The sequence below is a fragment of the Carcharhinus amblyrhynchos genome, chromosome 6, assembly GCF_965287045.1.
Source record: "Carcharhinus amblyrhynchos chromosome 6, sCarAmb.v2.hapA, whole genome shotgun sequence".
Classification (NCBI taxonomy): Eukaryota; Metazoa; Chordata; class Chondrichthyes; order Carcharhiniformes; family Carcharhinidae; genus Carcharhinus; species Carcharhinus amblyrhynchos.
The window spans coordinates 30,121,731-30,148,587 of NC_137329.1; the positions used below are offsets into that span (position 1 = coordinate 30,121,731).

The 26,857-nt window shown below is 41.5% G+C and overlaps 1 protein-coding gene across 7 annotated transcripts in view; it reads left to right on the forward strand.

The window, feature by feature from the left end:
* plekha7b (pleckstrin homology domain containing, family A member 7b) overlaps positions 1-26,857 on the forward strand; it is a 462,229-nt gene that overhangs the window by 286,538 nt on the left and 148,834 nt on the right. For all 7 annotated transcript variants that reach the window (XM_080190136.1, XM_080190135.1, XM_080190138.1 and 4 more), the window contains one exon: positions 21,198-21,309. In XM_080190136.1, coding sequence (XP_080046262.1) covers positions 21,198-21,309 — 112 coding nt within the window. The remainder of the gene's footprint in view (positions 1-21,197; positions 21,310-26,857) is intronic.

Below are 26,857 nucleotides of genomic sequence, written 5' to 3' on the forward strand. Positions count from 1 at the left end.
GTACCTGAACAGGAGTGTGGTGAATATGGGATTTTCACAGTAACTTCATTGCAGTGTAAATGTAAGCCTACTTGTGACAGAAATAAACTTTAAAAATTTTACCTCCTTGTGTTTTGCTCCTCTCAGCATAAACAATAGCATTCCATTAGTCATCTTGATTATTTTCTGTACCTGCCAATGACACCTTAAGAATCTATTCCAAGACCACCTTGTTTTCTTTGGGCCCTCCACTCTTAAAATTTTCACCATTTAGAAAAAACTCTGATCTATCTTTTTTGGGTCCAAAGTGACTGACGTCATATTTGCCATTCATATACCATATCCATGCCCCCTCAATTGAGTAATATTTCTTTATAATTTTCTGCTTCCTGCCTACACTGCTTATAATGCCACCCACCTTTGTGCCATCAGTACACAGGGATATGTAGCTCTCTATCCCATCATCTGAGTTCTTAATAAAGATGGTGAATAGCTGAGACCTCACTTTGGGATGAGGGGGATTGTTAAAAATGACTCTTGGCTCAGTTGATATTGAAACTAAGTTGCCGAATAATTTAATCACTTCAGGTAAATTCTACACGTTGCCATTCTTTGGAGGGAGGCAGAGAGAAAAAAAGGCGTGGGGAAGAAATTGCTGTCTTGATGACAACCATTTGCATTAGTTACTAAAGGAAACCATGTAGAGATTAATATTTGATCTGATTGGGTGAAGCACTCATTGTAACTCAAGGCTGAATCTTCTGAGGAGTGCCGACCACAGTTGGATTGCCACTTCAATCCTATTTGTTACACAGTGCCAGAGCTCTGCATTGCTTCCCTCCATTTTTCCAAACTGAGCCTCTTCTGAAATGCCGTTCCTGTTATTGGAGTCCTTCCTCTTCATGCAGGGGAAGCCAACCATACCCCCTTTTCACGGTGCTCGGTGTTTTGTGGTAAGTTCACTGCCACAGTGAAAAGCTTTTGGACATTTACATAGCTTTTCCATTCGTAAAGGAGTCCAAATGAGGTAAGTGAGTTGAGTGATAAGGCACTAGGTGGGTAGTAATTGGTAGGATAGCATAATAGAGGAGAGAGGGTGATAGGTGGCTGGGTCGTAAGTGGTAATGTGGAAAGAGTGATAGTTGGTAGAGTGATAGGCTGGATGGGATGCTGGCTGGCTACAGTGACAAGTTCCTCAATTGATAGGTGATGAGGCCGGATCAGGTCCAATTGAGGAAGAAATTGGAGTGTTGAGTATGGAGTTGGAGGGTGTGGGGGGAAGTGTGGTCATGGAGTTGGGTGAGAGGGTGGGAAAGAGTCCGTTGTATGGTTAGCCAGGAGTTAGGCATTGTTTTTCCAGGATAACTACCCAGGTAAGTGAATCTAAACCTCTTGAAGTCTCTAACCCTAACTAAGAGTGAGAGACTTTTCAGAAGGTCCAGAGTGCAGGGGATTGGTCACTGGCAGTTAAAACTTCTGGGGTGATTTCTGTGGAGTCTTTGCTTTGAAATTTCTGTGGGATCCTCCAGCATGTAATCTGGGCTACCTGTGAGATATGACCATCTGGAGACTGGACGATCTGGGCACATACAAGGATGATACTAATCATAGAAGTATATGGATGGATGCTCTTGATGCAAGACTGTTTAATGTCGCTGCTATCACACTATCAGAGGTTTGTAAAATATATTTGACGCCATTGTATTTCTCAACAGATTCTATTAAACCGTACAAATTTTTTTTGTTTCTCCCGTCTGCTGTCCCTGTGTAATGGTGCTGCCAACTTGTGGGGATACAGTTTCAGGGTGATTGAATGTCCAGCCCTTTCTACACACGTGTGAATGTAGACATTGAATGTGTGATTTTATGTGTAGCTGAAACTGGCTAGTTCTCACCTGACAATTAACCAAGAGCTTTCCCCCTCATCCCTTGATCATTACCAGCATTGAAAAGAAAACTGCGGTTTTGGTTTTGAAGAAGAGCGATACTGACATTAATGGAAGCATCTCCTACCAGAGTCCGAAATAAACAAGGATCAGGGTCGAAGCCTTTTCTTGATCGATTCAAATAGGTCATTAGAAGGGCAATGTCTTTGTTGTTGTAATTTCTCATCTGGATTTGTTATATAGTATGTGTAATTGTGTGAATTCATTGTCCACCAAAACCAAGGGAGTATATTTTTAGGACGAGTAAATGAGAACCCAGTTGGCCTATTCAATAGTGATGCAATTGATCTGAGCAGCCGCTCATTTTTATTAATTACTGCCAGGCTAATTACTGCTCTCTATTTATAAGTGACAATATTTCAGCCTCATATTTTCAGCCAGTGTTTTCAGATTGCAACTTGAAGTGTGTAAGATGAGGATATTTGATATTGTGGTCTCGAATTTGTGTAGCTCTTGCTTAGGCTCACAGTGCAGATCAGGTGTTGCTTTGTTGCATTTGTCATGTGGTATTTGTGAAAAACATAGAAGCAGCACGTGAGTGTGTACTCTTAGCAGAGGCAGATTAGTGCTGGGCTGTTATGAAGCCCAAAATGCTGCAAAGTTATCAGCAGTGAAAATAGATGATCTGTTTGAAGTCCTCCCACCTGCAACACCGCACCCCCCCCCCCCGCCAACACATACACATACATATATACACACACACACACACACACACACACACATACACATATATTTCATAAAAACCAGTTATATGATCTATTGGGATTTAAAAGCTATTTATAAATGACACACCTTTATTGTTAACAGGGGAAACACACCACACCTGGATTTTAAAAAAAATGGAAATGTGCAAAGCAAAAGAAAATGCTGATTATTTGGTTTTTAAGTGCAAGCTTCTGATCTGTGGTCATAGAGCATTCATCTTTCAACAACAGTTAGATTTCAGGCCCAGCGTTGAACGTTCAGTGCAGCTGTTAGTACCTGTAATAGCACCCCAGAGAATCAGCCATGTGCTCTGTCGTATCCCATACATTCAGTTGCTATGGCAGCAGTAGATGAAAAATATAGGCACCTGTGTTGCTGTGCCTGAAACTTCGGCAAGTGGGAGAGGAGCACAATTTTTTTTGGTTATTTTCGGTGTTCAAATGGAGCATTCGCTTTGGTAAGTACAGTTAATTAACAAGCTGATATAACATTGAGGCATATTTTTCTATTTGGCTTAGAAAAAGGTGTAGCTTCATTTAGAATGCCTTCATTAACATTTGTGTCAGATGTCCATGTTCCCTTCTGAGCGCTTCAATTTCATGGAGATTACCTTCTGTTTAATGATGTTGGCAGATACATAGGTAAATATAAAACAATTATCAATATATTTTTAAAATGAAAGAAAGAAGGAGCGTCAGTTAGGAATAAGTGTAATGCAATGCATGGATAAAAATCGTTTCTAAAAAATATGATTCTTCAAACATGGGTAAGCTGATGGTTCAATATTTATTCCCCTTCCCTAGTTGTGCTGATGGTGGCATGCTGTCTTGCTGCAATCTTTATAATGATGCTGATCCTACAATCAGATTCAAGATTCTGATCCAGTAATGAAGGAACAGTGGCGTATTTCCAAGACAGAATGCTGTATGAATTGGAGCTGGATCTTGGAGGTCATGGTATTCTGGTGATCTTCCCTTCACTGGAGTGGAAGGGTATCTCGTCTTGTGGCAGGGAATCTCGTCCTGTGGCAGGGACACTGATCAGGAAGCCTGCTTTGACCTGGGTGGTGCTTTGCTTCTTCAGTTTTGTTGCACTGGTATTCATCCAGGCTCAGGGTGAATTTCAGTTACACCCTGACTTGAGTTTTGTGGATGATGGAGGTGGTTTGAGAAATCAAGTGATAAGCCACTCAACTAAGAATAACCTTGTGGTTTGTACCTCGTAAATATGCTTGATTTAGTTAAGCACTTGTTCCATGGTGACCCCAAGGGTGTTGTGCCTGTAGTACTTGGCAATGGTGGAATAGCAGAAGGTTGAGGAGAAAGAGTTGGATTTTTTTTTTCTTGTTACAGCTAGTTATTATCTTACACTTACACAGCACACAAATATTTCCTGGATATAATCTAGAACTTGGCTTTATGCTGACATGTGTATTTCATTGTTGGAAGAATTCTGATTAGTGATGTATATTTTAGACTTGTCAGGAAATAGCCCCATGTTTAGTCGCAAGATGAAAGGAAGATCATTGGTGCCATTGATAGTCGGGCTGAGGACATTTTGCAGAAACAGTTACAGTGCAGATACTGTGACTGGACTTGAACAAGCCATCTTTGTGTCATGTATGACCACTGACAAGGGGAATACGTTTCCCTTTATGATTCAGTTTTGCCCAGGCTCTTTGGTTCCAGACTCCGCCACTTCTTAATGTAATGTGGTGTAAACTGCATTGGGTAGACACTGTCATCCATGATTATTGGAACCTTGTCCATGTGAAACCTTTTTTGCTGAAGGGGCAGGGATGGCAAAATTTTGAGCCATCCCTGCCCCTTTGGGTGGAAGAATGAAGAAGGTTAATGAAGCCATTTCCTCTAAGTTATTCTCAACTAGTTGTGGTTGTGCTGCAGAGATTTATCCTAAATTTTTGGTTGCTCTTTCTTCTACTATTTTTGTTTATCATGCTGGTGATCAAGTGTAATAACTTCACAGGTTCGGTGCTTCATTCTAACGTGCCTGCTCGTGGCGTGCTCTTTATATTCCCCAATAAACCTGAGTTGTTGTTGGAGGAAGGAGGGATATATTGGGCCATGAGCTTACAAATTGTGGCGATATGAAATGTTGTTGATGCCCAATTTGGGTTACTGGATCTTTCCCACTTCTCACAATGGCAGTGCTGTACTACGTAAAAGAGAATATCCTCAAGACTTTGTCTTCACGGGTGACATGATGGCACAGGGGCTGCCTCACAGTGCCAGGGACACAGTTTCAATTCCTGGCTTGGGTCACTGTCTGTGTGGAGTCTGCACCTTCTCCCTGCATCTGTGTGGGTTCCTCGGGGTTGCCTCTGGGTGCCCTGGTTTCCTCCCGCAGTCTGACATGTGCTGGTTAGGTGCATTAGCCGTGCTAATTTCTCTCTGTGTACCCAAACAGGTGCCGGAATGCGACTAGGGAATTTTCACAGTCACTTCATTGCAGTGTTTACTGTAAACCTAAAAAAAAAAGTCACTTTGTCCAGTGCTGTTGTGGACATACACAGCTAACAGGTAGATTAGAAGGGGCAACTTAGAGGAGGTGGCTTCTTTATTCCTCCACCCTGAGTGGTAAGATTGGTTGAAAGTTTTGCAAACATCTTTAGTCTTGAATGGAAAACAGCACTGAAAACAAAAGCAGAAAATGCTGGACTATCTCAGACCTTTCGGGGTCATTTAGACATTGGCTCTGTGCTCTCTCCACAGAAGCTGTCAGACCTGCTGAGATATTCCAGCATTTTCTGTTTTTGTTACAGATTCCAGCATCCGCAGTAATTTGCTTTGATACTCAAAATGCCTTGTGGGGTAGCCTGTGCACCTTCCAGTTTGACAATACCTACTGCGTTTTGGGCACGTAAGGTATGCAAAGTTATTCTAAAATGAATGATCTGTAGTCAGGGGAAGCAGAGTTACCCAATTCATTGCCCTTCTTCATGAACATATTGAATGGTGCTATGTTGCAGTTTCATGATCTTAATTGCCTCTCTGGTATCTTTAGAAGGTTTTCCTTATGTTTGACTCTGATGGCTGGATCACAGAGCTGAACTTGTTGTGACCTGAGACTAGCAATTGTATTTTCCAGCAGGGATCTGTGAGCAGTGGTCAATACTGGGAGCCCTTGCTGATTGCTCTGCCCGTTTTAGCATCCTGATAGCTGTGGTTCAGATAATCAGACTGGGGATCGATCCCTGGTCCTTAAAGTTGAACTGCACTCTGAGAAATGGATTTACCGATAACCAGCCAGAGATTGGTAATTCTCCAACCTCAGTAATGCTCTGGTAATCTGGGTTCAAATGCAACCATGGCAGCTGATAGAATTTGAATTCTGTTAATAAATCTGGAATTTACAGTGGCACAATGGTTAGCACTGCTGCTTCACAGCTCCAGGGACCTGAGTTTAATTTTGACCTGGAGTGTGGAGTTTGCATGTTCTCCCTGCGTCTGTGTGGGTTTCCTCTGTGTGCTTCAGTTTCCTCTCTCAATCCAAAGATGTGCAAGTAAAGTGGATTGGCCATCTGAAATTGACCCTTAGTGTCCCAAGATGTGTAGGTCAGATAGATTAGCCATGGGAAATGTCTGGGCTGAAGGGGATAGGATGAGGGAGATGGCCTGGGTAAGTTACTCTGTGATGTGGGTATGCCGGTGTTGGACTGGCGTAAACACCACAGTAAAAAGTATTACAACACCAGGTTTTAGTCCAACCGATTTATTTGATAATAGACTCACAAGCTTTCGGGTTAGTCCCTTCGTCAGGTGAATGGAGAGTTCTGGCTTCAGACAGAGCATACAAAGCACAGACAGTTTAGAGATTACTGATTAGAATGCGAATCCTTACACCTGACCTGAAGTTCTTGAAGATCTTGGGTTCATGTCGCACTATCTGTAACCCCCGTGACTTGCCTGGGTTTGCAAAACCTCACTTACTGTATTGTCTGGAGACAATACACGTCTCTGTAACCTGTGATCAGTGCTCCTTCCACTCACGTTGTCAGCCACTTCAGGTCTTGAACAGCAGGTTAGGTGTAAGGATTTGCATTCTAATCAGTAATCTCTAAACTGTTTGTGCTTTATATGCTCTGTCTGAGGCCAGAACTCTCCATTCACCTGACGAAGGGACTAACCCGAAAGTTTGTGAGTCTATTATCAAATAAATCGGTTGGACTAAAACCTGGTGTTGTCAGACTTTTTACTAAGTTACTCTGTCACAGAGTTGGTGCAGATTCAATGGGCCAAATGGCCTTTCTGCTCTGTAGGGACTCTATACAATAAAGCAAATTTTAGTAATAGTGACCGTGAGGCTATCTGAGATCGTCAAAAAAACCCAGCTGGTTCACTAATGTCCTTTAGGAAAGGAAATCTGCTGTCTTTTCCTGTCTGGCCTACATGTGATCCCATACCCCAGTTGTATGTTTGACTCTTAAATACCTTCAGAATGACCCAATAAGCCGCTCAGTTCAAGGACCATTAGGGATGGACTCCAAATGCTGGTCTTGCCAGCAACAACCACATCCCATGAAAGAAAAAAAAATCATGATCAACATTCTTAGAGATTGCAATACCTTGAGCAATTTGTGTTTTTTTGGCCATTGATACCCTGGTTCAGTTTTATCAGCAATCACCGCAGATCTGTTATTGACATCCAGTGCATTCACTGTTGTTGGTTGTAAACTGTTTTGCTACGTAGCGTGCAATGTGTTTCCTTGTTCTGCAAACGTATAGTTTTGCACAGGCCAAATTTGAACCAGTCCCATGACGAAAGGAGATGCCGGAGATCAGGGAAGAAACAGAAATTGCTGGAAAAATGCAGCCGATCTGCAGGCATCTGTGGAGAAAGAAACAGAGTTAACATCTTGAGGCCAAAATCTTTGTATTTCTACAAAGCTTTTTTTCTTGCTATTTAAAAACTTGATTTAATGGGAGCTTTGATTTAACTATGAATGAATTACCAGAGGGCAATGATTGAGTGTTTGAGACACATTTTTGTTGTGGATGCACCACCAGTAATCATGCCCTTATTGTTGATCAAAAAGAGCCACAGGATAAGTGAGTGGCTTATGTATTGTAGCAATAGTACTGGTGTTTTGACAATTGTTAAACTGCCTCAATGCTCATTTTAAATGTCAATGAAAATAAGCATTGTCCCTTTGACTACCACCCACTCTGCAGACAAGTTTTCAAAAGAATCGAGCTTTGAATCTATCCATTAAGAATTTATTAATTTTAACTTCTTTGCCTAATACTCAATAATAGGAAATTTCAGAGTTGCCACCACTCCACTTTCAGTTTTATGATGTTTGGGTATATTTAATAACACGTATTGGTTTACAACGGTTTGACTTCATGTAAAAACCTGCTGTTGCCGCATTATCCTGACACCTTGGCTTGTATCCAGTAAAATTGCAAAATCACGCAAAGTTTTGATGAGTAATGAATCATGTTTAAGAAGACTTGAAATAAGATAATTTAATATTAAAATGAATTTCTCATTGACCTAGAAATTAATTGACTTCAAGGCCTGTATACTGATTGTCCCAGTGACCTTTGTTTGAGAGATGGTTCCATCCGTCTCAGGAGACGAAGGACTGTGCTCAGGATGAAGGTTACTTATGTATTGAATGTTATCTGTTGTGGTTGTGGACACCATTTTGTGAGGGGCAGTCCCTCTGCTGCTGGTACCGATGAATAGCGTTAGCCAGAATTTGACATTTTTTTCCATCACCTGATCATTTATTTTGTCTCCTGCTTTTCTCGCACTCATCCTGACTGTTTGTTTGTCTGTCTCTGGACACTCTGGTTAGCATTGAGAACTTTCAGTGCATTGATTCTGATCCAGGTTGACTTGAGGTCTTTTTTGCAGACACAAGCAACCTGTTGGTCCCTTGTCGATAGCAAGCTTGCCACTGACCATGAAGGTAGGGCCATCATTCATTAGGCTCACGTGACTCAGCCAGTGCAGTTGCCACTGACTCGAGAGCAAACACGTTGGGGATCCATGCATACTGGTGCACTTCCATATCCAGTACTCTGCCTTGCCAGGACATGGCCAGTGTTCATCTGAGGCAGAGGAGGTGGAAACTGTTCAGTCTTGTTGCCTCGTGTAAGTTTTTAGTGCCTTGCTACTGTAAAGGAGGATGCTAGAAGCACTGGCTTAGTCTCATGAAGTTTCATATTGGTTCTCACTCGTCTTCTCAACATTGACATGACAGCTGTGGCCTTGGCAATACTGCTGCTGATTTTAGTATTTAAGAGGCAGATTGATGTTGATTGTTGACCCAAAGTATATGAAGCTATTGGCGTTCTCCAGAGTGAAGTTGTCAGTGTTGATGGAAGGTGGAGCCTCCTCATCCAGACTCATAATCAGTGTCGAGGCCACCAAAGTTATCAGTCTAAACTGCTTGCAGGCCCCGGCGATCCGATCTACAAACTGTTGTGAGTTTTGGTCTGGGATGCCAGTGCACCGTCATCAGAAAACACCAGTTCACTGACAAAGACAGTGCATGTTTTGGTCTTAGGCATGCAGTTTTGCCAAGTTGAACAGCTTGCTGTTAGCTTGATGCCATATGCTAATTGCCCCAGTGAACTTGGCTTAGACTATCCTGAATGTTTTGCCCTCTATTGGCATGCTGTTTTGAATGAATTGCCAGTCATATCATCTGCCATTGGTTTCCCCGAAAACTGAATATGTTGTCGTGCTGGGGAATTTTTCTGGGCAGTGCACGTTCTTGGAACAGAGTCGGCTTGCCTCAAAATTCTCCAGTAATTGGTCTTGGGGATAGCCACAAGGCAGCAACTAACTCTTCAATTTGAATCTGCAAACTTCATGCACAACTATTTATCTATTCAAAATTTGAATATTTTATGAAGTGATTGTGCTAAGACTTGTGCATAATTGATATATTTATTGTCCCATGAAATGGAGATAGAGTATAAAAGTAAGGAAGTAATGCTGTAACTGTGTAGTGCATTGGTGAGACCACATGTTGGGTACCTGTATTTTGTACAGTTTTGGTCTCGATTGTTAAGGAGGGATCACCATTTAAAAGTAAGGGGCCGCCCGGTTAAAGCCGAGATGAGAACTTTTTTCCCTGAGAGATGTAAGTCTTTAGAACTCGACTTTCACTGCCTTTTGAGGAAGAGAGTCTTTGAATATTTTTAAGGCAGAAGTAGATAGGTGCTTGATAACTTTGGGGGTAGATAGAAATGTGGAGTTGAAGTCACAATCTGATCCAATCTTTTGAATAACAGAGCAGGCTCGAGAGGCCAGGTGGCCTACTTCTAATTTGTAGGTACACATTTACTTGGGGTTGGCACAGTGGTTCGCACTGCTGCCTGTCGGTGCCAGAGACCCGGGTTCAATTCCTGGCTTGGGTCACCGTCTGTGCAGAGTCTGCATGTTCTCCCTATGTTTATGTGGGATTTCTCTGGGTGCTCCAGTTTTCTCCCCACTTTCTGAAAGATATGCTTGTTAGGTGTATTGGCCATGCTAAATTCTCCCTCCAAACAGGTGCCAGAGAGTGGCAACTAGGGGATTTTCACGGTAACCTCAATGCAGTGTTAATGTAAGCCGACTTGTGCCACTAATAAACTTTAAATTGGAAGCAGTTCAGAGAAGGTTCAGCAGGTTTATTCCTAGGATGACAGTGTTGTTTTTGTGAGAAAAGATTGAGTAGGTTGGACCTATTCCATATTAGAGTTGAGAAGAATGAGAAGCAATTATGTTGAAAAATGTAAGATCCTGAGCAAGCTTGACAGGGTATACGCCAAGCGGATGTTTCTCCTCAAGGGCAAATCTACAATCTTGGTAGCACAGTTTAAAAATAATGGGTCTTCCATTTCAGTCAGAGATGAGAGAGAATTTCTTGCGAGGGTCTTTTTGGCCTTGGCTGCATCATTGAATAAATTTGTGCCTAAGCGGGACAGATTTTTGATCCACAACTGAGCCGAGGGAAAGGTTGGAAATTGGAGTTGAGGCCACATGAGTCAACCATGATCTTATTGAATGACAGAGAGCAGGCTCTAGGGGCTAAATGACCTACTCCTGCTATTCTTTATGATCTTAATGTTTCCTGTATAATGCTGTTTCGTCTGGCTTGAAGATAAATGTCATTATAACCCAGAGTTAAATAGTGAAGATGGGTTGAAATTTTGGAGTTCCAGCTTGATTTACTTCTCCGAATCGGAGCTGATTCATATTGATTTTTGGATAGGGTGGAGCGCATGGTTGAATGTATTAAACCTGGTCAGTATGAAGTTTGTACTGCATGAACAGAATGGCTTTTGCTTGTCCTGTCCTGAATGTTCCTATGTTGCACAGATGTACCTTCATTGGACACAATGAATGGCTAAGGTGTTTATGCTCATGGTTGGTTTCGCAGTTCTTTACACTGACCACTGGGACTTCAGTTCAAATCTAGCCCACACATGTGATAACATTTCCTCCTCTTTATTATCTTAGTTTGGTGATTAGAACAGAGCTATGGGTGGAATTCTCCCAAGACCCCGTTGGCATGTTTGATAGTGGCCCAGAAATCCGTTTCATGCTAGAGTGAATTGCTAGTAAGTACTTCTGCTGGTAGCTGCCAGAGTGGGTTGTGAAACCTGCCAGAGGCCGGTGTGCATCTCAGTGCATCCTGTTAATGTGATGCAGATAAAGACCTGAACCCACCATGCCAGATTCTGCACGATGCTGGTGGAGTGAAACAGTGGAATAATGTGGGGACTCACCTGGGGCTGCCAGTGGAGTTGTGGATGGAAGCCGTTCGCAACCCTGGATTCCAGAACACCGCAGCAGTGAGACAGGGGAACATTTGCAGATGGACTTCCTAGATTCAGTGATCTGGAGGGGCTCATTTTCCTGCCTCAATGTTCCTGGAGATCCATCCTCATTTTCAGGACGTCCATCATCTTTCTTCAGTTGTGGGTCAGTGATGTTGGTGCCTTTTCAATCAGGCAGTCGGACACAACAATGGGCTACATGTTATCCAGGGTCTGTCCTGCCAGTGAATCCAATGTAGAACATCCCAGTACATAATTAATGAGGTGTAGCGGGAAACACTACACATCCCTGCACTTGCCACAGCACTTAATCTCAAAATAGGAGAATTCTGCCCTATATTTCTAATTCTGTCACTACTGGTAAGCACACGTGGAGGGCTAACAAAGATGACTGGCTTGGAAATGGAAAATATCACCTTTGCACACTGAGGATTGGCTAAAGCGAAGATGGTTTGCAGAGGAACGCTGCTTCTCCGCAGCCAATAATATTGAATCTAATCTGAATGTTTGATGTAGACTATAGATCATAGACTCTTAGAGGTTTACAGCATGGAAACAGGCTCTTTGGCCTACATTGTCCATGCCACCCCTTTTTTTAAATCACTAAGCTAGTCCCAATTGCCAGCGTTTGGCCTGTACCCTCTATATGTGTCTGATGTAGAGCAGGATTCTATTTAGCAGTGCTAATGTCCTTTAACTTGAATTAAAAAATCACTCAGAACATTGTAAAGTTAGTAAATTCCACAGGGTTATTTCAATTTGTCTTTTATTACATTGCAGCCCTGATTTAGTGATGGTCGGTAGAACTATCCACAGTTCAGACAACCCTACTGTCACATTCTGTTTTCAGTGACACATTTGTATTATGAAAGGCTTTGCATCAGAGTCTCTAGGTTCTCATTACAACGAACTTATTTCCTGAACTGAAATCCATCTACAAAACATGGAAAAAAGCCAAGCAAAGTGATTGTACTTCATACTCCTGACTTTATAAGGTATGGGTACTCTGAGTGCTTCTATTCCTGGTTTGTGGTTCATCACAAACAATGCTTGTTGTGAGCAGGAACTTTGAACAGTAAAGACAAGCTCGGCACTACACTGTCACCAACAAAGTTTTCTGCATGCCTTTTTAGATTATCTACTGAGTTTTTGTGCCAACTCTTGTTTCATTCTTATCTGCTAAATTCCAGTCAGCCAACTCAATAATTAAGAATAACTAGTAGGATTGGGGAAAAATCATGTAACATAGACATACAGTATGATTGGTTATTTCCCTGTGTTTCACCTCTTTGAGAAACTTATTTTCAAAAGAGATGAGGAGGAGGGGCAACTGGAAGTGGAACTGGGATGGATACAAGGAGAAAAGCTGAACTCTTCCTTTGACAGGAATTCTGTAAACAAGAATTGAGGCAGTTTGCATCCTCCACCCACTGATCCTCTTTAGTACTGGATGTAGAAGTCTCCCTTTCTCTGAAACCAGGAATTGCTAATTATGCATTTCACTTAGTAGTGCCACATAACTATTCCAGAGTAGAGGATGAAGTGAAAATTACAAGTTTGTTTCCCACAGTGTGTGGGTAATTACATAGACTGGGTATTTGGCAGAGAAACCAGCTATTCAGCCCAATAAGTCCTACCAGTGTTTATCCTCTGCTAGAGTCCCATCCCACCATTGATGATCTACTGTTGTAACCATCTATTCCCTTCTCCTCACTTATTTGTCTAGTTCCCCTCAAATGCTTCAGTGCTATTGTTTTCTACCACTCCCTGGGGTAATGCACTCCACATTCTTTGGGTGAAGAGTTTTCTTCTGAATTCTTTTTTAGATTTCTTTGTATTGACTGCCTCTAGTTATGATCTTCACTTGGAGAGACATTTTCTCTCTCTCTACTTTATTAAAATCTTCTGCAATTTTAAAGGCCTTTATCAGGTCACCGCAACTGCCTTTTTTTTCCTCAAGAGAGAAGTAATTTGTGAAGGTTAATTTTTAAAAAGTAATCGATAGCTTCTGCTAAACTTGCATATCAAGCCAATACAAACTATTAAGCATGATTATTTATTTCTCTATTAATACACTCCCAGCTGCTTTGTTTTCCCTGATTGTTGATTAGTTATAATTTGTGTGTGTGAAAGTATGAATTGTGTTGTCTTATTTTAAATCAGTTAAATCTTGCTTTAAAATGAAGAAAGGGGGAATTTTATGAGAACATAGCCCTCTGTAAATTTCCTGATATTGTTCTAAATGTGTATGATTTGCCTTTTACTGGTGGTACAGTGGTTAGCACTGCTGCCTCTCAGCATCAGGCGCCCCAATTCGATTCACAGCTTGGGTCACTGCAGAGTCTGCATGTTCTCCCCATGGGTCACCTGCAGATGCTCTTGTTTCCTCCAACAGTCCAAAGATGTACTGGTTAGGTGCATTGGCCATGCTAAATTCTTCCTCCATGTACCTGAATAGATACTAGAATGTGGCGACTAGGAGATTTTCACAGTAACTTCTATGCAGTGTTAATGTAAATCTACTTGTTACACTAATACTTAAATTGAACCTTGCTATATATTCTACATCATCTTTCAGACACCCCCAAACTGGATTGAAATTTCAAAGTTACTCCAGTTCTTTCCCATAGCAAAGAGTTTTGATACAAGCGACCGGATTGTCAATCTGGGATTGGAAAAGACATAGCTGGATTATATCCACGGATGACCTTGCATTGTGTCCGAGTTTTCCACGTTAATCTGAAGGTAGCAACAGGCATGTCTGGCATAGCTGGTCTTGCTGTGCAGTGGAGCAGCAGGGACCTCAGAGGGCCACATGCTAACATGGACAGCCATCCATGGGTGGCACAGTGCTATTTTGCATGCCTCTCTTTGGGCTGTAATGGATGCCAACCTTGCATCTGGAAGAAGAAACAGAAATTAAGAAGCACGAGCAGAGGTTTGCAACTCACGTTGTGGTGCAGTGCTTAGCACTGCTGCCTCAAAGCACCAGGGACCCAGGTTCAATTCCGGCCTCAGGTAACTGTGTGGTGTCTGCACGTTCTGAGGCAGAATCTGCACATTCTGAAGCAGAGTTCTGCTGCTCAAGCCTGTTCATGAGTTGTACAATGAGCTCAACAGCCAGTTAGCGGGAAGTGTGCTGGGTGATGGCTCTTTTTTCTCATTTCTCACCACCTCTCACTTCTTTCCATCCTCCTTTTTAAAAAATTCCATTGCATTCTGGAGGTGTTGGGGTCTGATGATACCTTCAATGAATGTAAGCACGCACACAAGTGATTGAAAATCAACCCTACAATTAGCCGTGCTCAATGCTCTGCACTTCCCCCAGCATCTAAATGCCACCCTCATGACTCGGCAAACAGATCTATGTGTGAGACCAGGATATTGTACACGTTTAATCTTACCATTCTTGTAAATGCATTCTTCTGTTTTGATTATGTATTGAATGCTCTATTGGCTCTCGCTAGTAGATTGCCAAGTATAGAGGTGAATGAACTTCCTCATTCATTTTGACAGAAGGAAGAGATGATACTGGATATCAATTGGATCTTGTACATGAATTACAGTACAGAATCACTCTGCTGGAAGCTGTGGAGATATTTACAACCCCAAGTCCCAGATTAAAGAGGAACAGCATGCAAAAGACAGTTTAAATGTGGAAAATTATATAGTTTTTCTAATAAATTAGTGAATAAAGATGCAATGTCATGGAATTGTATTGGGCCACAGCCACTGTGCTAGTGGGGAAAAAAAACTTCATTATTTAATTCTTGTCGTTGCTGTTTTACAATAAGGATCCTCACATTGTCTGTAAACAAGGAAATGATTCCAGCTATGATAATGCTCACAGACAACTGACATACCGCTATTCTATGTTAAATGAGCATAAGCTGTGGGATATGGTATGGGACAAGAGTTGGTATTTTGGAATTGTATCCCAGCATAAATGACCACTGTTGAGAGAGAAGAAAATTGAAGAAAAATGTACTTTACCAACAAAATTATGAAAAGCATAGGAATTTGGATGTGGTTGAGGTTTTTTGGGGTTGTTTCTATTCCTGTATATTGTTGTTCTCCTGTGTCACAATGGCATTTCAGGTGAGGTCTGACAAAGGGTCATGCTCTCCATTGATGCTGACATTTTCTGTTTTAGTTTTACCTTGAGATTTTGTCAATGCTTGGATTGTAAGAGGAAATAATTTGCATATGCTGCCCTCCAATATTTATACAGCATGGTGAACTATTAGCTCTCCCTTTCCCAGTAAAGACATCACTGAACAAAAACCTATTTTGCTTCATTAATTCAAATGTTTGAATAACAATGGAAGTCTGCTAACTCCGCATTGCAAAGTCTAAAAGGAATGTCAGCACAAGTCTGTACCGAAACTCTCTATTTCTGCAAACTAATATCATACAATCCCTCCAGTGTAGAAGGAGGCCATTCAGCCCATTGAGCCTGCACCAACAACAATCCCAACCAGGCCTGATCCCTGCAACCCCATGTATTTACCCTGCTGGTCACCTGATACCTAAGGGACAATTTGGCATGATCAATCAACCTAACCCACACATTTTTTGGAGTGTCGGAGGCAACTGGAGCACCTGGAGGAAATCCATGCAGACACGGGAAGAATGTGCATACTCCTAAGAATTGCATGTAGTAATTGTTTTAAACTTGTCATGCAAAACTAATCTGATTCTGAGTTAGTCCAGTGTGCTGGTATCATAACGCACACATTGAGTGGAGTTTTATCACCTTTGCATCAAGTGCTGGCTCAGGCAAGAAAAGCGGTCCGCAGCTCGCCAGCAGAACAGCTGACATTTCTCACCAGATAATCCAGCACTTGCTACATAATGAATGCGCGCACACACTGGCGGGCAGGGCAGGAGAAGACCACCAACATAGGAATCTTTTCCGATTTTGAAGATGAAACTCCTCAACTCCATGTGCTATCCCCCCACCTCGTGCACATGATGGAGTTCCGCAGAGGGCCCACTGGCACTGCCCACTGTCATCCTGTCACTGCTCCAGTTGTAAACCTCGCTGATGTCATGTTGATGAGGAGGTTGGGGGGGAATGGGATGGAGAGATCCCAATGTGGGGGGAGGATGCAGCGGGGGAGCCCTTTAAGGATAATTTAAATGAGGTTTCTGGATGGGAACATTGTTACGTCACTAGCAAGGGAGCATGGGGAAAATCAGAAAATAAGATCTCACTGGTAAGATTCTCGTTTTTTTTTGACCCTCGCAGGATTTTGCACCTGCATTGTCCACGGGCACAAAATCCCAGGTAATGTTTTAATGTTAACATGCTGATGTACTGATCAAATGCTCAGTGCATTTGACGATGCTTTGCAGATCCCAAATCCAATATAATGTATGGAGACCCAGGAGAAAAACTGGGTCTGCATGATCGCTGACTCTATACAGGATGGTAGATTTACATTTGACAGTGGGGTTGAATATGGGGCTGGTTAGCACCATTGGCAAACTGGCAAATGTGTGGAGAGATGAAGTAGTAGTGCTAATGTCACTGGACCAGTAACCCAGAGGCACAGGCTAATGCTCTGGGGACATGGATTCAAGTCCCACCATGGTAGCTGATGGAATTTAAATTAAAATAATAAACCTGGAATTGAAAGTAATGATGACTATCAATGACAGTTTTTCAAAAAAAAAACACCTGGTTCATTAATATCCTTTGGGGATGGAAATCTGCTTTCCTTACATGGTCTAGTCTACACATGATCCAGATCCACAATAATTTGTAGGTTGGATGGAGATGGCCATGGTAAATGCGCGGGGTTATGGGATCAGGGTGGAGGGGTGAGCCTGGGTGGGATGCTCTTTCAGAGAGTCGGTGCAGACTCAATGAACTAAATGCCTTTTTGTGCACTGTAGGGATTCTATGAATGTGGTTAACTCTTAACTGCCCTCTAAAATAGCCTAACAAGCTACTCAGTTCACGATAAATTAGGGATGGGCACCAATAGCGTGGCTTCGTTTTTATTCTGGCTGATGTAAGCTTGGGACCTGCTTCTCAGGGTGAAAAACAACCAAGAAAATAGCTCAGGATGAAGCATCAGTGGACAAGGAGCCAATGATCTGTCTTTAGACAGAGCATGCGAATGGACGGGGTTGACTATGTGGGAACAGTTAATATGTCATTCACTTGGGTATCTCCTTTATGCTGTAGTTTTGTGTTGCCGTACTGTTCAATTCGCCCATTGATTGCATTTGCTACTGATAGGTTTGCCTGAGCTGATATTAGGCTGCTGAGAGTTTTAACTTCTATTTTTCTCTAATCAAGCTTCGACGAAGCAACTCAGGACATGAGCTTCTGTGGTATAAATATATTGTTAAATAAATGGAATCATTGTAATTATATTTATTCTATCATGGCCACCAGACATCTCAAAGCATTTTACAAACAATGAAGTGCTCTTCAATTATAGATACTGCTGCAATGTAGAAAATGTGACAGCCAGTTGGGTGCACAGCGAGTGTGAAAATGACCTGATAATCTATATTTGCTTCCTGAATAAACATTGGCTAAGAAACTGGGGCTAACCCCTTTGTCCTCTGAAATATTGTCATCAGAACTCTTACACCCACCTGAAAGGGCTTGTGATTAACATTTTATTCAAAAGCAGACCCCTCCAACCAGGGTGACCAACTGTCCCGGATGTTATGGGTTTGTTTCATAATCGACACGACTGTCCTGCATTGCAGCTAATGAAGACACTATTTTATCTGTCCTGGCGTTTGTGCACAGTGCATATTTGTACTGATTTCAGCTGCCATCAGGATCCCAGGACGCACCCCTCAGCTCTCTCAGATTCTCCAGCAACACCTGTGTTCTTTCAGTCTCCCATGCCAAAGTTCATAATTTTTTCCCCAGAGTTGGACGCACTGCCTCAAACAGTGCAGCACTTGACATTCAATGGCATTACTGTTGCTGAATGCTCATATCCTGGGGATTATCATTGCCCAACAACTGAACTGGACTAACCAAATAAATACTCTGGCTACAAGAGCTGGTCAGAGGCTCGGGATCCTGCATCAAGCAACTCACGTCTTGACTCCCTGAAGCTTGTCCATTATCCACAAGGCACAAGCCAGGAGTGTGATGGAATACCTCTGCTTTTCTGGATGAATTCTGCTCCAACAATCCTCAAAGCCCAACACCATCCAGCACCATGCAGTCTGCTTGGTTAGCATTCCATCCACAAACATTCACCTCCTCCACCATCAATACACAGTTGCAGCAGTACATATCATCTCCAAGATGCACTGTAGGAATTCACCAAGATGACTTAGGCAGCACCTTCTAATCACACAGCTAGTACCATCTAGAAGAACAAATGTAGCAGACATATGGGAACGTCATCACCTGGAGGTTCTCCTCCAAGTCACTCATCATCCTGACTTGAAAATCTATTGCCACTCCTTCACTGTTGCCAGGCCAAAATCCTGTAACACTCTCCCTAACAGCATCTTGTATACCTGCACTACATGGATTACAGTAGTTCCAAGGGCAGTTAGGATGGGCAATAAGTGCTGGCCTAGTTAATGATGCACATATCCTATGAATAAATAAAACAACCACTCCCTTGGTACTGCAATGGAGTATTAGCTCAAATGGTTGTGTTTGAGTCCTGGAGTGGGACTCCACCCCACTGAAATCGGAGTCAGAGGCCAATGGCTAGCAACCAAGGCATGGTTTAGGTGAAAATGCGAGTTCAAAAGCAAAATACTGCAGGTACTAGAAATCTGAAATGAAAGCAGAAAATGTTGGTAAATTCTCAGCTGGTCTGGAAGCATCTGTGGAGAGAGAAACTGATTTTTTTCAGACTGGTGACCTGAATTCTGATGAAAGGTCAAGTTAACTTTGTTCTTCTCTCCACAGATGCTTCCGGACCAGCTGAGAATTTACAACATTTTCTGCTTTTATTTCAGATTTCCAGCACCTGCACTATTTTGCTTTTTTTTAAAAATTCATCAATTTTCTTGCACTCCTTTGATTTACTGTAAATTAGATTAGCAGATTACTGCTCTGAATATATCAAATTAAATGCTACTTTTAATCTTGCATCTCCTTTAAGGTGATATCATATTTCCTATTATTCCCCACATCATTCCATCCAAGGGCAAACCTTTCCTGGAGATGTGTTGGTATAAAATATTTGATATGAATAAAATAACCCAAAATGTTACTCAAATAATCAAAAAGGAAGCACACCATTATAAATTGGTTAGGGAGAGTTCTTGGAATGATATTGAGAATCCAGACTGATAAGTATTTGGATGACACTGAAGGAAAATGATTTGGGCTGTTCAAAGTGCAGCAGAATTCTTTGAGGTATGATGGGGTAGGAGAGGAATGACTGACTGAAGGGCCTGTTCCTTGGCATTTTTCATGTATTTCCTGGTACTAGTCCTTTCACTCTCTCTCACCATGTGAAGGAAAGTCCGTGACTTCACTTAACACCTTCCAAAGTTGCACTAGAAGACAAATTGGGCAATAGGGTTATAACAGAAAATCGCAAGGAAGCATTCCAGGACTTCCAATTCTTCTGTCTTCCAAGACCCCTCTACTTTCTCAGAAGACTAAGGAAATTTGGCATGACAGCTATGACTCTTGTCAGCTTTTATAGATGCACCATAGAAAGCATTCTTTCTGGTTGTATCACAGCTTGGCTCCTGCTCTGCCCAAGACCAGAGGAAACTACAAGAGGTTGTGAATGTTGCCCAATCCATCACGCAACCCAGCCTCCCATTCATTGACACTGTCTGCACTTCCCACTGCCTCGGAAAAGCAGCCAGCATAATTAAAGACCCCATGTACCCTGGACAGACTCTCTTGCGTCGGGGAAAAAAATATAAAAGTCTGAGGTCACATATCAACCAACTCGAGAACAGCTTCTTCCCTGCTGTCATCAGACTTTAAAATGGACCTAGCTTGCATTAAGTTGATCTTTCTCTACACTCTAGCTATGATTGTAACACATTCAGCATTCTCTCGTTTCCTTCTGTATGAATGGTATGCTTTGACTATATAGCACGCAAGAAACAATACTTTTCACTGTATACTAATACATGTGACCATAATAATCAAATCATATCAAGTTAACAGGTCTAATTTGATTTGATTTTTATTGCTGCAAAGCCAGTTGACTATCATGAGGCTGCTTGATTAACCGTTGGCTTTGAAGCAATTCAAGTTTCAATGGCTTCAATTTTTCTGGGTGTGCAGAACCAAGGCTGGCACTTAAAATTAGTCCAAGTGAGAAAAGGAGTCCCAAAGATTTTATAGTGTTGGTATAAAACGCAGTATTATTTTTAACACACTGGGGGAGTGGGGTGAAGAGTGTATGTGAAAATGTGCTTGGATCGTTCCCCTAATTTTCTCCTACGCTTAGAAGTACATATGAAAACAGATGGTTAACGCTGATGATGTTGAAGTGTTTGAGCTGCTCATGTGATTCCTTAATGCAAATTAAATGCATTTTTTTTAACTGAAGCATCTACTTTGTTTCTTGGCTTTTGCTATCAGCTTCACATGCACTTAGTATTTTATTCCAACACAATGGGACAATAGGTTTGATAATGTAAATATCTGCACACATTCCTAAAACTTGAGTCTATTCAGTGCTGTTTGCTTCTGTTGAGTTCAGCAGTACAGGCTTATAACAGTATTTTCTTCAGCCATGTGTGAAATTTGGAAGTACCCTGCCATTGATTGTGCTCTTCCTTTATCATTTAGACCAGATATCCAAATGTCCAGGCATCAGACAGACCAAAGGCCACACAGTATGATCAGCGAGACCTCCACAGCAGTAACTACATCCACGGTGGATGCTGCTCCAGGTTCAAAGGTGAGATTAAGAACTGTCCTTTTTTATTATACAAACTTATATTTACAGTGAAATATAAGTCAACCCTGCGGCACCTTTCAGCAACTGTAATCAGTTTGCTACTCCAATTTGTTTATTTTACAGTATCTGTCCTAAAACACCTATTAGGACTATGCGTTTGTGGTTATCGTGTGGAGCAGCTATGATGTGCTCTTACCTGCTGTGATGTCAACTTGCTAAAGCATCTCCTGAACTTTTTATTCCCCCTGTCTTTAAGAGACCCCCTTCAAATATATTACCCAGCCGTGTGTGTGTGTGTGTGTGTGTGTGTGTGTGTGTGTGTGTGTGTGTGTGTGGGGGGGGGGGGGGGGGGGGGGGGGGCGGGGGGGGAGAGAATGTTAGTGTCACGTGTTTCAGAGTGAACGGAAGCTGAAGAACACAGTAGCGTGACAAACAGATTGAAATCTGACCTTGTCGACGTTATGGATTCTGTGATCGATTTTCTGTGGTTGAGGGGCACCAGTGTGAATATTTAAATTCATACACAGCTAGGTGTCAGTGCTTTTGAGAGCGATGGAGGTGAGAGAAGAAAAGGAAAATAATTTAAATTAAGGAAAGAACATTTTGAATTTGACAACTTTTATGGCGCTCTACTAAAAGTGCTCTAATCAACAGTGATGGGATTAAGAAGCAACACTTTCATATTGGTCATCTCCCAAATTGTCTATTTCATTGCTATGATAGCCCACAAAATCGAAAGCCAAGCGAAGAGCTTGGCAGAGCCAATATAAAGCAAACGAGTAGAGCTTTCTCTGGAGATGAGGTGATATTAAAACGGTCTTAAGTGCTGCACTTGGCCATGCCTATTGCCATTTATCACATTGCGGCCATGCTGAAAGAACAGGCAACACTGTTCAGTTCGTCAGTGTGACCCATCAGGATCTTTTTACAAACAAGATCCTCGGGCAAAAGTGAGATTGTAGATAAGATTGTGATAAATGCCAGATTTTGTAAGATAGTTGTGCTTTGGGGCAATGCCATAAATTTGGGGTAAATTGGAGGCACAAATTGAGCCACATGACCATTGAATTCTGCTGTTTGAAGTGGGGGGAGGGGCGTATCAGGTTCTTTCACTTATCAGTTCTAAAAGACCTCCCTGAAGTTTGCAGTGGTTGAGTTGCACGTTTGCAGTGGGTGATGTTCTTCCCACTACAAAGTTTGTCACCATTGCAATGGTGGTGAAGTTGGACCGAAGTTTCTGAAAATATTTATTCACTTGGCACAAAGATAAGTGGTCAGCTTGTGTAACGGTAGCATGAAAATGTTACATGGCCAAATGTGGACGTAGTTCAATATGGGTAAAGTATTGAAAAAATTGTAACGATAGGAAGTGATGATTGGCAATATCTTTTATAAAGATCATTTTCAGTGTGGAAGATTTGAGTGAACTGATGTGTCCTATTGATCACAGATGGCATAAAATGTTTTCTATGATGTCAGCCCCCAAAGTTTTGCTAACGTTGGAAGTTTTGCTGCTGATTTAGTGTTTGCATGAGTATTCTGGCTGCTTTATGGATTATTGACTTACATTGACGGGAGGGGTAATGTGCAGTCAGTGGTAAAATACAGATTAACTTTATATAAACAGTCTGCCTCATGCCACCGGTGATCAGAAAGTGTAGCAATGTTTTTTCTATTCCACTTATCTCTTCTGTTGAAGTTGGAAGCTTGTGCTAGGTTAAATTCTGCTTGTGCTGAGAAGCCCAGTTGACGGAGCTTCACAACCGATCCAGGTCCTGCCCTTCCCTGTTTATCCACAGCAGCATTTACTAAATAATGATCAGGAGCAGAAAATAGGGGATTGTTTCTGTCTTTGTGCTTGGGCCTGTTGTAGCACCCACGATGAAATCAGCCAACTTAACACAAAATGGAGATGGAGCATGGAATCTTCCCCTTCATGCTTAGTTTCAAAAATTTGGTCATGGCATATGGTGTTGCAGACTGGGTCAGCATTTTTATTGCCTCAAAGGAGGTATTATGCCATCTTTTTCACTCCTAGGTGGTGATGTTGAGCCACCTTTTGGAACTGCAGCAGACAAAGTGGTTTAGGTGTACCCACAATGTTCTTTGGGCAGGAGTTCTTCTGATTTTGACTCAGTGCCAGTGAAAGAACAGTGATGTAATTCCATGTCAGGGTGGTGGGTGGCTTGGAGAAGAATATGCAGGTGATGGTATTCCCATACCCTTGCTGTCCTTGTTTCTCTAGATGGCGGAGGTCATGAATTTGGAAGTTGAAGACCACATCAGCTTGAAAGTTTATTGATTGAGTCCATGGTAAAGTACTGTGGAATACTGTGTTCAATTGTGGTCACCACATTACCAGAGGAGTATGGAAGCTTTGGAGGGAGTGCAGAAAGGTTTAACAGGGTGTTGCCTAATATAGAGCGTTTTAGCTATGAGGTGAGATTGAATAAACTGGGATTATTCTTCCTGGAAAGATGGAGGCTGAGAGACGACCTGATAGAAGTTTATAAAATTGAGTATAGATAAGGTGAACAGTTGGAAGCTTTTTCCCAAGGCAGAAATGACAATTACAAGGGGGCACAAGTTCAAGGTGAGGGAAAAAAGGTTCAGTAGAGATCTGCAGAAGAAGTTTTTTATGCAGAGAGTCGTGGGGGCCTGGAATGCGCTGCCAAGTAAAGTGGTTGAGGCAGACATGTTAGTGACATTAGAGACTTATCTGGATAGACATTGGAACAGATGGAAAACGGAGGGATACGGGTCTAGATAGGACAACATGACCAGCGTAGGCTTGGAGGGCCGAAGGGCTTGTTCCTCTCCTGTCCTGTTCTTTGTACGAATTGAAACAGTTCACCAATAACTGTAAAACAGTCTGTCTTAACTTCATCCTTTATGCTGACTTAAATTCTTTACATTTTAGCTTGGGACAGATGGTAAATAAATTGGAGGAATTGTAATTCTGTCAAAAATCTAGGAGGATAGGAATGGAAACAGCTATTTAAGACAACCATTGCTGTCAATGTTCAGGAGCCTCTCCCATTGCCTGTGTTAAATCAATAGCATATTCATTTCCTATTTGAATGCAGTTTGTGGACTTGTCATTGTCTAATATGTTGTGGCAGGAGCTATAAACTGGATCAAACCGGCTGAGATACAGTGGCATTTTGACTTTAATTCCTTGAAAGACAGTTTTTTCCCCCTCCCTACCTTTTGTATTTTTCACAAATTGGTTTTCAAAACATCAGAATTTTGAACATCAACTTTAATTTTTATATACAATGTTTTACTTCCCAGTCAGGAACCTGTTGTAATTTTCAAATGTTTGGACCGTTTTTTTAAACTGTATAACATAAAGAAAATTGTCGCACTCCATAAATGTATTGACAATTTCATACAATAACATTCAAAGCATTAATTTTTTTTTGCAGCTGTGATACTCCATGTCCTTTTTGGTGGAGGGGAGTGGAGGTGGGACATGTTGACTGTGTTTTATCCTATGAGTGGTGATCCCTTTAAGTGCTATGTTTCATTGAAAGATTTCTTGTAAAGCACCTGGCTGCAAGTAATTGATCATATGACAAAAATATAGGTGATTTAAAAATATTAGAAAAAAGGTCAACAAGTGGTTAACTAAAGGAGTGGGTAGATTGTGGATGTGCTTCTGGTCTCAATCAGGGTTTTAAGCTTGGAACAAGCTAGCCACAGGAACACACATTCATTTCGAGCCGCATTCAGTTGAAATTCTGTGCGCTGGCTAAATGAGTTAACTCTCTTGTTAACTGAAGGTCTCCCAACAGTGAGTTTGGTTTTTAAGGTTAGCCCAGCTGAAAGTTTCAGATATAGGACGCTAGTTCAAAAGAATATTCAAGCCAGGTAGGTCCTGATCTGAGGGAGCTACACCACAGATATGTGTTAAACAACCATGCAAAAGTTAGAAGAGTAAGGGGAATCCTTGCCAGGGGTAAGCAGAAGGCCTCCAAAATCTCAGCCCCTATGTGAAACTTTGAAATGGTATTCAGACAGAGTAGTTAATCTTCCAATTTCTGTCAAGTCTTATGACCTGAGTTTTGGGATGCAAGTCAAAGGAAAGTTGAGTTAAGAAATTTGATTTACATTATACATAGTTCTGTTCATAGTCCTTTTAATATCTTAACATAACTGGCTATTACAAATAATAAAGTTATTAATATTCATTTTTAGTTGGTAACTTTTTGAATTTAAACCTGTGAATCTTAAGCTTTTGTTCATTTGGTATGTATCTAGGTTTTCGGATTCTTAAAAACACACAATGCTGGTCTCTAAATAGCACAGTGCATTCTCATTTCAGAGTCTATGACCTGGAAGAATATTCCAATAAAATGAAAAAAATATTGGGTAGTTATCAGTGTAATTTTTATTCATGTTGAAAATGTTCTTTCCCTGTTGTTGGGTATTTGTTTATTATACAAAAGCAATAAATGTCATAGTTATATGCACTTTTTAGTCCTTAAAACTCCTTTACACAGTTAACAATGCTGAGCATTTTATAGACAAGGAGTGGAATAGTGAGGTAAAGTTATGAAAATTACATTTGCTTTGACATTGTTAAACATTGCACAATGTTAACTGAAAGTGTAAACTATATTCATTCAGGTGCTAACCAGGTTAAAAAAAGGTTGGCAATTAAAAATTGAATGGTAGCTAGTCACGTGTAATTAAAGCTGCATTGATGTTTGTTCTGACTTTAGGACAGACCTGTACCCCAGTAGCTGAGGTCCCACCAGAAAGACTCAGCACTAGATGTATAAACTTGGGAAGGGACTAGTAATATTTTTTTAAGTTCTCCATGTTAGTTTTGTCTTTGTCTGCTTCATTATTAGCAGTTCCTGTTTACCAACTGGAGCTAATGCAAGTCGGGAGGTAACTATTTGGAATGATAGGGAAAGGACCCTTAGCATTGGATAGAGCTTTTGGCGACATTTTTCTGGAAGTTGTTTGTGGGTATTGTACCAGTTCAGAATATCTTGTGTGGTTTGTACTAGAAGTTTTGCTATGCCTGATGTTGAATACACTTACCTTTTAAGCTGCGGAACTTGTAGGGATTTGACAAGCAACCACATGGCCTGATTTCGTTTCTCTAAATCAGTAAACTCCCTATAGGGGTGCATGTTTCAAGCCGATAACTTAGTGGCTGCATTATGTTGAGGGCTAATCATAAAGATCCATTGGACATCATGCTGGCAACTCCAGGGGGTGAGGAGGGGGCCACCGGGCACGTTGTATTTGCCAAACGCCTGTTTACCTGTCACACATGAAAGTTGCCCTGCAGTTATGCCTTTGCTGAAATAGCAGATAGAGGAATTTCAAATGAATGTCTTCACATGATAATTGCTAACATCTCACAATGTCTTCAAGGCAATTGTGTCCATCGATCCTTGCAAAGTATGTAGGTGCAGCAAAAATACATCCAGAAGAGAGAGAATGAAAGATCTTGTGTGCCTTGCGCATCCATGAATCAAATGTTCCACCTTCCTCCTTTAAAACAAAAGTCTGCACTGACCATTGATGC